A 12387-nucleotide genomic window follows, 5' to 3' on the forward strand; every position below is an offset into this window, starting at 1 on the left:
GATTTGCACAGAAGGAAAGACCCCTTTCCTGTGATACTTAATGTTATGGCTCGGAGGAGTCGCTTTTAGCCGTGGGTGTAATTTACGCATTTCTAGATCACCATGTTCACGGTCCTCAACGTTATCTTACTGTTTCATCATTATGTTGGTTCCTTCCATCATTTTTATTCATTACTCATATTCACAGGCAATTTCAAAAGCTCAGATGTTGCAGTTTGAAAAAGGACTAAAATGATGTGATGTTTACGTCCTCTTATGGGTGACACTTTTCGTTTAGACAGTACTTAAAATATACATAACAAAACATTGATGTATTTTTGTGATTATTAATTTCTAACAAAGGTAAAGCTTGGCTTTTTTAAAGACTTTGTTAATGAGAATGATGGTGAAAACAAGGTCATCAGGTGTTTTTCTACAGTGGCCAGGTAGAAGAAAGTGTGTCTGGCCTGTTTCTGACCTGTGTCCCAGTGCCTGTTAGAGGATACTGTGCTGCCCCCTGGAGGATGAAGAAGTTTGAAGACTCATGGGAACTGACCCGCTTCCCTGCTGCTCAGTGGAATAATAATAATAATAATAATAATTGCTTACACTTATATAGCACGTTTCTGGACACTCCACTCAAAGCACTTTACAGGTAATGGGGACTCCCCTCCACCACCACCAATGTGCAGCATCCACCTGGATGATGTGACGGCAGCCATAGTGCACCAGAACACTCACCACACATCAGCTATCAGTGGGGAGGAGAGCAGAGTAATGAAGCCAATTCATAGAGGGGGATTATTAGGAGGCATGGGAAATTTGGCCAGGACACCGGGGTTACACCCCTACTCTTTTCGAGAAATGCCCTGGGATTTTTAATGACCACAGAGAGTCAGGACCTCGGTTTTACGTCTCATGCGAAGGACGTTGCCTGTTTACAGTGTAGTGTCCCCATCACTATACTGGGGCATTAGGACCCACATGGACCGCAGAGTGATCGCCCTCTGCTGGCCCCACTAACACCTGTTCCAGCAGCAACCTTAGTTTTTTCCCAGGAGGTCTCCCATCCAGGTACTGACCTTGCTCACACCTGCTGAGCTTCAGTGGGTTGCCAGTTGTGAGTTGCAGGGTGACATGGCTGCTGGCTGCTGGCTGCTGGCTGCTGGAATCTCTGTCAGCAGAGTTCATTCTGCCTTATTTGATACTTAGAGGTATCTCTTTGTTTCCTTTAGATGGTTGTGAAAACCTTTATGGACATGGACCAGGACTCAGAGGAGGAGAAGGAGCTCTACCTCAACCTGGCCCTGCACTTGGCCTCCGATTTCTTCCTCAAGCACCCCGATAAAGATGTCCGCTTGCTTGTGGCTTGCTGCTTGGCCGATATCTTCAGGATTTACGCTCCAGAGGCTCCGTACACATCGCCAGACAAACTGAAGGTACAGTTCTTCTGCTCGGTTTCAGAATGCCAGTCCAAACCTGATTCTCTCAGACACGCCGAGAGAAAAACACATTTTCGGAGGATGAAAAAGCATTGTCTTTATCTTCTGTTACAGCACCAGGTCTAAGACTCTGTGTCTGTATTCTTTCTTTTGCGATTCAGGATATATTTATGTTTATTACAAGGCAGCTGAAGGGACTAGAAGACACAAAAAGCGCACAGTTCAACAGATACTTTTATTTGCTTGAGGTAAGTTTACATGTTTCTGTCAAGTTTTATGTTGGGTCCAGACTTCCCATTAAGTTTACGTTAGAAGATAAGTATTTTTGTTTCCTTTTGTTTAAGACAAATGTATTCCTTGTGTCTATGCTTGATGCTGTAAGGAGTCTTTAGAATTTGTTTCTCCAAGGAACTAGCAGCTGCTAAAATTCACTCTCTCATTTTTTAAATGTGAATAATTTGTGACAGTCTGAGGTGATGCAGACTGTTGTTAGCTAGAAGATGAAACAAGTAATGAAGACCTTGAGTAGCAGCTCAGAAAACACGCTATCAATGACACTGTATTATTTTTGTAGAATATTGCCTGGGTGAAGTCGTACAATATCTGCTTTGAGCTGGAGGACAGCAATGAGATCTTCACACAGCTCTACAGAACACTGTTTCAAGTGATAAAGCAAGTACCAAAAAAAAAAAGTTTTTTAAAGTGCAAAATATTTCAGGGTGCCTAAAATCAATATCTGTTATCTCCCATTTCTTTAACAGTTACATAATGTCTAACATGTTTTGATCTGTATATTTTTAATGGCATTACACAGGGGAAAAGGTTTTTGTTATTCATTTGCACTGAGCACATTTCCACGTTTGTTTTCCTTTAACTTTGTTAATTCCTGCTTCTTTACCCTGCGTGTGCCCACATAAGGCAAATGCCTAATGAACATTTGGGAAAGGTTACAAATTTATGGTTTAGGTGATTTCAGACTTGGAAGGGATTTTCAACAATTAATTTTAACTCCTCAGCAATGGCCACAACCAGAAGGTCCATATGCACATGGTGGATCTGATGGGTTCCATTATTTGTGAAGGGGATACTGTGTCTCAGGAGCTGTTGGACACTGTTTTAGTGAATCTGGTACCTGCGCATAAGGTAAATACAGTTGCTTTGTGATTTGTAGGTGCCACAGGAACATTCATAAGATGCTTAATGCATTTAATACAACATTGGTTTGATTTTTTTTTTATTTTAGAAAATGGATAAAACCATTTTAACCATTACACAACCATCCTTTTACACCCCAAATTTACAGATATAACTTCTTATCATACATGAGAATTGAATGTAACTTTGTTCTAATTTGGTTTGATTTTATGCATATTAAGCCACATTTGATGTCTTTCGCATTAAGTCTAATCCATATGAAGGGGGTTATTTGTAAGCATTATAATTACTTTATTATTTTCAAAAGACCTACAATTATGGAAGATTAGAATTAGACACGCCTTACAAGGTATTGTTTTGTTAATTGTTTTTTTTTATTTTCTCTGTGCAGAATTTAAATAAACAGGCTTATGACCTGGCCAAAGCTCTGCTGAAGAGGACAGCGCAGGCCATTGAACCATACATCACTAATGTAAGTGAGAATTGATACTTTCTTTGAAAGTACAGCTGGTTTGCTGTTCAGACCAGAGGTGAATAGCTGAAACTCTTTTTAGCTGCTTTCTATTGTAGCCTTTTCATGTTGGCATTCGGGAATATGTTAATCCTTCGTGGAAGAGATCAAAGAAAGCCTTTTTATGATTGTGCTCTTATTCAGGACTATGCTGTAAGTCTCTTGTTCTATACCAGAAGTGGTGGATAGATAATTTAACCAGTATAGGTATTCGAGTACAAGTATGCCTGTAAATCAGTGTCTCAATTAAGTCATTTGGTAAAGCCTTATAAAGCCTGGAAGCCCTTGTCCTAGTCTCTAAATTAATTATAGATAAAACTGTGGATCTTGAAGTGTATATTTAATTATGTTACATGTACAATATTAGTTCTAAGCTCAGTTCAGTTCCTAACTCTGAAACATTCAGTACGCCACAATAATGCAAAACAATCTTGTGCTCCAGATAAATAGAACAATAATGTATGTTGTCAAATGTTACCAATTCTATTCCATGAGACCCAGATCCTTAAATTCAGAGAAAGGTAAAATAACATTGACTAAGTTTCTTTTTAAATTCTAAATGTTCTATTTTTCCCTCACACATTCCTTTTGTGCATATAACATTTAAAACAGATACAGAAATGTTTGATAAGGGTTTTTATAAAAGTTCAGTTTTCATGGTGCCGAGGTACAGTTTTGTTTCATAATGTGAGGAGTTCAGACGAGACGTTGCCTTTTCTCCATGAACTCAGGAGCCATTGCGTTGCCAAGGATGATATGGGGAATTGTGCTGGCAGGACTCGTTGTAGCCTTTAAAAGCAATGCTGTTGTTAATCCTGCCTGGACAAATTTATCATTTTAACTCTGGTCTCGAGGGAAGCTGGGAAATGCCTCATGTTTTTGCTTCAAATGCTCCCAGCAGTGTCAATTAAAGCCTCTGTACATGGAGGGTTTTCATTATTACACAGGAGGCACAGTCTCTTCATGGCAATGGTGAGGCTGCACTTGATCTAATTATAATAAAAAAAAACTTTTGGATGTGCTTGGCTGTGAGTAGAGCAATCTGCATCCTTTGTTTCCAAGGAGCTGTGATTAAGTATATGCTGCGGTTTAATGTCCTGTATTCATGAATGTGACCGTGCTACCTTTCTGCTTTTGTAGTTCTTCAACCAGGTGTTGATGCTTGGGAAGACATCTGTCAGTGATCTGTCAGAGCACGTCTTTGATCTGATTCTGGAGCTATACAACATAGACAGCCATCTGCTGTTGTCTGTCCTGCCGCAATTGGAGTTTAAACTTAAGGTAATTGCTGCTGTCTTCTAACTGGCTAAGATTTAGAGCTGTTTGGTTTATTACTATAGTGGACAATACTGACATGCTTTTCTAGAATGATGAAAGTGCTGGTAACAAGGACACATCTTTTTGTTTTTCATTTATTTATTTAATTTCCACTTCTGCATTTCATTTGGAATATAAAGATGTTTTAATTCCTTCCCCATAAATAAATACATAAACACTTTGTAAAGTAAAATTAAATTAAATTGTTAAATTCTGGTTGTGTAATTTAAGGAAGAAGAGAGCAGTATGTTACTTCAGTCCGAAGGCCGTGTGCCTGAATGACCTGATTGCACAAATTCTATGTGATAAGTGCAGTCATTCCCCAACAGGGACAAGATAGACACTTTTACTGCATCTGGAACTGGGTTACAGAAAGTAGTAGTTCATAAAATGTAGTTTATTTCATGAGCAGGTACAAAAGCTAGATATGTCTCCAGTTTATACTGGGTTTTCAAAAGAATAGCACTGTAGTATCTGTGTGAGGCTGAGCGTAAAGTCAGATAGTAAACCTTCTTTGCTTGTTGAAACTAAATTTTATTTTCTTAGTTTTGTTACCTGTCAATGTAGTATGTTAAAATTACACTCTGGACTTTGAAAATTTCAGAAATACTGTCTCTTTGCAGAGCAATGATAATGACGAGCGCTTGCAGGTTGTAAAGCTGCTGGCCAAAATGTTTGGGGTGAAGGATTCCGAACTGGCAGCTCAGAACAAACCCCTTTGGCAGTGTTACCTGGGAAGGTGTGGTTATAATTTACATTTCCTGTGGATCGTGATCTTGATAGAATAATATAAGACCTTTACATAGCTGCATAAACTCATTTGGGAAGCAAAAAGTACTTTGATTTTACTGTAATGCTGATATAGATTATTCAGACATGTGATCCATAGTTGTATGTGGCCAATTGTATTCTGCCTTTGATATGATGTTGGGTCTGGTATGAAACCTTCGATCGCTCACTCATGAAGTACTGTTCAAAACCTTTGTATTCTTGAATGTCTATGTGTAGTACAAATTCCCACTTTGAATGTGTGAGTAGAAGTTAATCGTTCAAGAAAGGGTTGAAGAGTTACCTATTGACAGTAGTTAAATGTGGGTGAACTACTCAGTTGACTTCAAATTTCCATCTTAAATCTAGTACAACCATAGTTTAATCATTATTATGTAATGATGGTATGCAGTGTAGATAATAGTTTCATAGTAGACTGGCACTGAAAGCAGTGCACTAGTCAGAAATGTAGCTCACCTCCAAATTTACTAAGAGCTGAATTAGTTAAGTGGTGTTTTATTTCTGTGATCCATATTAAACTTTATTACACATAGCAAACTTTTGCACATACATTTGTAGCAGTTTATATTAATGTATTCTATTCTTTCAGAATTGATGACAGTGTTTTTTTTTCCTATCTGTTTCAGGTTCAATGATATCCATGTCCCTATACGCCTAGAGTGTGTAAAGTTTGCAAGCCACTGCCTTATGAACCACCCAGATTTAGCCAAAGACCTAACAGGTATTGCAGTAAATCGCTGTCTTTAAATATCAAGGAAGACGACAAGATATGTGCTATTTTCGGTACATAGGTACATGCTGTCTGGTAAAGCGTAGCACTAGTTCAATATCCACTTTTCTAAAATGTTTTTCTGAACTCTTAATATTAAATTCTTATAATTTGTTCCTGATAATGGGTACAGTACATTGTTTTGGAAGAGCTTAGATACTACATTACTCTTTTTTTTAACCATATTTCATGAATAAAAGTAATCCATGAATCCATTAACACTTAGAACAAATAACAAAAATTGCTATTAAGTTGGATCTTCTACGAAAAGGTTAATAGACACTGTTAAGATGTCTTTATTTCTTGCCAAGCCTTGGGACCATACAAAAGCCAGACTCAAAGCCAGGGCCTGTGTTCATCAGCTTTCCATTTGTTCATGCTGAAGTCTGTACTTTCTACAAAATGGTTTATCTTTGTTAAATATTGACTTTAGCAATATTGTCAAACAGCTGAAAGGAGAGGTGTCAAGTAATGCATAAAGAATAGTGTCAGAGCTGTAGTCCATGTGGTTTTGCCTTTGTATGTACACTTATTACAATATGTTAATGTCTTCCAGAGTATTTAAAAGTGAGGTCACATGACCCCGAAGAAGCCATCAGGCATGATGTGATTGTGTCCATTGTAACAGCTGCTAAAAAGGACCTGTCCCTCGTCAATGACCACTTGCTTAATTTTGTCAGAGAAAGAACATTAGATAAACGGGTAAGACCTCTTAAAATAATGATGGCTAATTAATGTGTTGTTTTATGTCCACCTATTTTTGAATGTTAATGAGTCAAAGTAAAACATAGTAATAGACAAAAACAGATGAGATTCTTTTCTTAATATATTCATTTTTCCTGTATATATACATGACAGGATTCAAAAGTGCAAAGCAGACCCCTCTCACTAAGAGTAATATAAAAAAGTGTAGTTAAAAAGTAGATAAAAACCAAGGTAAACATTATTTTTAACTAAAAGTATGGTGCTTTGTATACTGTGATTGCAAGTATGCTTGGGGTGAAATGTTTGTATTATGAAATAAATGGGGACATGGTACATTCTCCCTTAAGAGATATTTTTGTAGGTTTGGAAGCAGCTGTTAATTTCATTTTTTGCACTTTCTGTGAGTAATATTGTCTGTTGCTTAACAAGAAGTGGCAGGTGGAAAATGAACATCCCTGATAATCAATATGTATGTTTGGACATATGTAACCACAGAATTATATCAACACGGCACTTCTGTCTAAAAGGAACATTTACATTTGGAATTTAGTCTGTTTGATACTAGTTAAGATTTATATGAAGACATTGCCATGTGCTGTAAGTCATAGCCCTTTTGTTCCAATTTGTATCACGACTGACTGATCACTATGGAATACACAATATGTTTTTTTTGAGTGATCACATTTTCTATTGTCTTCAACTTACAGGAGAAGTATGCATCCATGCTTCTCTGCCTTCTGTCTTTTATGAAATTGATTGATCTTTAGCTCTTTAGCTTTCATTGTATTTCATCTCCGACATGAAAAATAGACATTACAGGAAATTTCTTTTACCCTTTATATCAAAGAAATTGAGGTTTCTTGTCAAATTATTCCTGAATAAGACACGCTTAAAATAAGTCATTGCTCCACTGTCTTGATTGACACTTTACATTTATTTATTTTGTCAGTTTCTGGGAGCAGTCATGCTTCAGACTTCAGAGGCACAGAAAAGGAAGGAATAAATAAATTGGACTATAATTCACATCTGCACCAGTTTTCATGTGCTCCCAAGGGAGACACAGAGAAAAATCTAATTGAGCACACTTGATAGATGTGAATCAGAGAGCTGTGGCTTTATCTTAGGTTTCTTCAATTCGACATCTCTGAGAAAAATCTATATACTGTAAGAAATAATGGATCACTGAACTTGTTAAACGTTTTATGGATTCAAAAAAGGACTTTTCAAAGTATTTGCCAGTGAAGCACACTTTGGTTTTTATGCTCCTGGTTTAGTGTAGGAATATGTTATTGTTGTTTGTGCTTGTTACTTCCCCAAGTGGATGAAGGCTCTCTCTCTGGTTTTGAAATGTCGATTACATTGGCATGCTGTATGTGCTTTTTCTATTTCTCCCAGTGGAGGGTCCGAAAGGAAGCGATGATGGGGTTGGCCCAGATCTATAAAAAATATTCTTTGCAAGGAGAGGCAGGAAAAGAAGCTACCAAACAGATATCATGGATAAAAGATAAACTACTACATATATATTATCAGAACAGCATTGATGACAGGTGAGTGCACTCATTGAATAAAGAATCCGGCGTTCTTTTAACTCCAGAGGTCCACATTTCGACAAGGGCTTTCACTTTCCCTGTCATGCTTATTGCCCAATGAAGCCGATTCCTTACAGTCTAACTACTCTTACAGGAGGCATTTACTTGTCTATAGGGTTGCGACAGTATGGTAAAGCTCTCCAGCTGTGTTGTAAAACCGATTCCCTGCCTTCTTTCGGGGAAAAAGCTAGATGAGATCCATGGATCATCTTGATGTGCCAAATGGCGTCCTCTCGTTTATAACTGCATTTATGGTTATAGCAGGGTGGGGCGGTGGCTAAATTGGAGCTTTGAATCAAACTGTTCGCCTCACATACCAAACTTGCAAGACTCTTTTTATAACCTTAACCATACAGTAGAATAGAGGAGCAAGAATCGGGTTTGATATGATTCATATTGTTGCCTTTGCATTTTTCTATGGGTGTTTTCAGCTTCCACAATGTACAGCTGACAATAGATTTCCCTTCACACGTTACTTGTAGATTGATGTGATTAGTGGCTACCACACACCTCCAGGAAACCTGCAAATTCTCTTTCTATTTGCAGTGAACATACTGAAGGATTGTTCATCTTTCACTGCATGACTTGCTGCCATGTGGAAATGGCTTTTATTACATTGTCAGTTGTGGAGAAAAATTGTGTTCTGGTGAGAAAGAAATCTGTTGTTCATTAAGTAGTATATCTGAAAGGTAACATTTTGATTTAAAAATGAATTCTATTTGATATAATCCCACAATCCCAACAAAGTGTTGAGTTTACAGAGAAATAAATAACCACTTTAAAACTCAATTTTACATACTGAGACAAGGCAACAAAAGAAAAATAGCAATTGCATAAAGCTCTGAGATATTTGTTAAGCAATTCTTGCCATTTGAATTAATTTTAGATTTCCACTGTTAGTCACTTCCTGTTCTAAAACGTATTGTCACCAAATAAAATTAGGCCAACACAGCTATTTTGTTTGTGTCACTACAGCTCAGCAAACGTCTGCCTAGCCTACAAACCGAGTGACGAATGACATCCATAAACAGGAATAACCAAATTAAAATAATCTGTATTAAAGTTCACTCATCATTGATAGACACTATTGTATGATTAAAACTCAGTTTTAACCAAGAACCAGTAATGTGAAGGACAAGATGTGAACATGACAAGATTGTTTCTGACCACCTCTTGATTTTCTTCCTCACTCTGTTGGTTATGGTTTTGTCAGGTTTGCGTATTGCTTAAGGCTAAAAGCACAGAAGAAAAAGCAAACACCTCAGGTTGATAAGATTATAGGTTTAGGACTGGCAGACTGATAAAACATTTGTAATCCTTTGCTTTTGTAGATTAAGAGGATAAGCCTTTTTAAATTGGTCTAAACAAGAGATTAAATGCCTAGAGTGTTAAAGATCCTGATGACAGTGAGGAGAGCTTTAGCGAGGATGGCTGAATGTTTGAAAAAAGTGAAAGATCTTAACCAACCTGTCATGTTTAATAGGTCCTTAATGCACAACTGAATAGAACTTGAGGGAATTAACACAGCAGATATTTGGGGTGGGATGCAGAGGGAGTGGTTGGCATTAGGTTACTCAAGATCTCTGCATATTTAAGATGTGTCAGTAATATAAAACCTATTTATAGAAAGTATTGTAAAGAGCATGATTTTCCAGTTAAATCATTTTGTAATTTAGAGAAACATATGTCGACTCTATTTCTGTCAGCTACAGTTGATACTGATTGATATCAGAAGAGAAAATAGTTTGTCAAGATAGAATTACCTAAGGTTTGTCATTTCTCAATAGTTGCAGTAAAGGCGTTGGCTTCCAATTTTAAATTTACATTCCATTAGGTGAGTTATGTGTAGAACAATGTTTTAAGTTTATAATTAATTGGATTTGTATAACTCATTTAATCCCAAAAGAGTTTTACATATAAAGGAATGGATCCACGTTATCCACTGCTGAAGTACCTAGCAGGACCACTGCACAGCAAATAATTTGTTTTTATAAAAGAAAAGAGACATTTTGGATGTTAAAGCAATATCGGTCTCTTTACGTTTAATGTCTTTTAAGTGCTGAGTCATCGATGTTGACTTGAGACACCATTGTTGAACTCTATCCAGGTTCTGTGTTAGTCCTATTTTGTTTTCTCAGAATTCTTTGCTTTTTTTTAGGTTGCTAGTTGAACGGATATTTGCTCAGTATATGGTTCCTCATAACTTGGAAACTGCGGAGAGGATGAAATGTCTGTATTACCTTTACGCAACACTAGACTTCAATGCTGTAAAGTAAGTTCAGGTTTAGATATCATTGCCTCATTCACAGATAAATCCCTGTCAGCTTAAGATATTTGAATGGTATTTTCCCATATTTGTGATTCCCATTTTGTTTCTCATTCCTTATTTACAAATTTACTTCTGAAAACTTGAAACAATCTGAGAAGACTGTACTTTTTTAATTTGTATTTTACAGTAATATTGAATAAAATTGTGTCTTTATTTGCTTCTTCTTGAATAAGACATTCATTTTCAGTTTTTCTGTTTCACACAGAGCTTTGAATGAAATGTGGAAATGTCAGAACATGTTGAGGCACCATGTTAAAGACCTGCTTGATTTAATAAAACAGCCAAAAGTAAGTTGAATAGACTTGTAAACAGCTGTAGTTTTTAAATTCCACTAAATAAAAATGAACAATTCATTTTTATTTAGGTTTTATTGCAGAGGTGTGGAAGCATCTCAGAATACATGTTCATATCATTTAATACTTCATCTGAACTGTACAATTTGTGTTTATTATTCATCCATCATTTAAAGTTTTTAGTTTTTTTTACTTTTCCTGACTGCTTGAGGTATAATTTTCTTGGTTACTTTAGAGTAACTCTGGAAAAACAACACTTTTGAAATATTTCTCTTTCATTTAAAATGTTAATGGATCTGATTAATTATATGAAAAAGAATGTCATTGACAATCCATAATACATTACTGTATATTCACCTCATGTGTTGAAGAGTAGTCACCTTTTGTATTAGTGTCCTTTTTAAGTGCATTAGGTGCATTTGATAGACAAACCAGACATGCACCCAGATGCCATAGGATCTTTGTGTGAAATTATTTGTGTGTCAGTCTTGAAGTCGCTTCTTACGTATCTCAAGACAGTTGGCATAAACAAAATAATGCATCATATTTTTTCTACTTTTTTTAGTCGGAAGCTTCCAGCAAGGCTGTATTCTCCAAAGTGATGGTCATAACAAGTGAGTTGTTTGCACAAATCTTTTTCTTGCGAGGTTTCTCAACTGCACTTCCCAGCCTGGTACGGAACATAACTGAATGCATTGCTCCAACAGGGAACCTGCCAGATCCCGGGAAAGCCCAGGACTTTGTGAAGAAGTTAGCCCAGGTTCTAGAAGAGGACGAGAGGATCCGGAACCACCTGGAGACGCTGGTCAGTCCGACCTGCTCCTGTAAACAAGCTGAAGGCTGTGTGGTAAGTTTTTGCTGTAGATGGAATTCTCATTAATTACATCAACAGATGCACAATAAAAATGGAATACGGCAAAGTAAACAAGTTGGACTCTTTGCGTTACATACCTGTATTCGAAGATCCTGCGTTTCAACAACATGCCGCAAACTGTTTGAGACAGTTATGCACTGTATTAACTGCATGCAGATAAGAAAATTCCTTTTATTAATTTATCATGAGGAATCATTCTGTGCTCAAAAAATAATTTAAATAATTTAGATTAATGTTTGGATTAAGTAAGATTTGTTTTGTTTTTCCAGAGGGAAATCACAAAAAAACTTGGAAGTCCCAAACAGCCAAGCAACCCATTCCTGGAAATGGTGAAGTTTCTCCTGGAAAGAATTGCTCCAGTTCACATAGACACTGAATCCATCAGGTACTTTGACTGCGCTTGGGACTGACTGACTTGTCTGTTTTGTTTTCTGCTGATCTCATATCTGTGCTCAGACATGGTCTCTCTCTTTCTCTGACTTCAGTGCCCTCATAAAACAAGTCAACAAGTCCATTGATGGCACTGCCGATGACGAGGATGAAGGGGTGCCTACAGAGCAGGCCATTAGGGCTGGCCTGGAACTGCTGAAGGTAAACACACACAGCACTGATTCACAAGCAATTCCACGGGGATT

General features: G+C 37.1%; 1 protein-coding gene across 5 annotated transcripts in view; it reads left to right on the forward strand.

Moving 5' to 3' along the window:
• The window catches only part of pds5b (PDS5 cohesin associated factor B), a 52514-nt gene that overhangs the window by 24051 nt on the left and 16076 nt on the right, over positions 1-12387 (forward strand). For all 5 annotated transcript variants that reach the window (XM_069190148.1, XM_069190151.1, XM_069190149.1 and 2 more), the window contains exons 3-18: positions 1215-1418; positions 1583-1669; positions 1996-2093; positions 2438-2564; positions 2968-3048; positions 4228-4368; positions 5028-5143; positions 5820-5914; positions 6519-6664; positions 8063-8214; positions 10415-10528; positions 10791-10872; positions 11444-11492; positions 11586-11725; positions 12022-12137; positions 12238-12343. In XM_069190148.1, coding sequence (XP_069046249.1) covers positions 1215-1418; positions 1583-1669; positions 1996-2093; positions 2438-2564; positions 2968-3048; positions 4228-4368; positions 5028-5143; positions 5820-5914; positions 6519-6664; positions 8063-8214; positions 10415-10528; positions 10791-10872; positions 11444-11492; positions 11586-11725; positions 12022-12137; positions 12238-12343 — 1854 coding nt within the window. The remainder of the gene's footprint in view (positions 1-1214; positions 1419-1582; positions 1670-1995; positions 2094-2437; positions 2565-2967; positions 3049-4227; positions 4369-5027; positions 5144-5819; positions 5915-6518; positions 6665-8062; positions 8215-10414; positions 10529-10790; positions 10873-11443; positions 11493-11585; positions 11726-12021; positions 12138-12237; positions 12344-12387) is intronic.

The sequence above is a fragment of the Lepisosteus oculatus genome, chromosome 5 (genome assembly GCF_040954835.1).
Source record: "Lepisosteus oculatus isolate fLepOcu1 chromosome 5, fLepOcu1.hap2, whole genome shotgun sequence".
NCBI classification, from domain to species: Eukaryota; Metazoa; Chordata; class Actinopteri; order Semionotiformes; family Lepisosteidae; genus Lepisosteus; species Lepisosteus oculatus.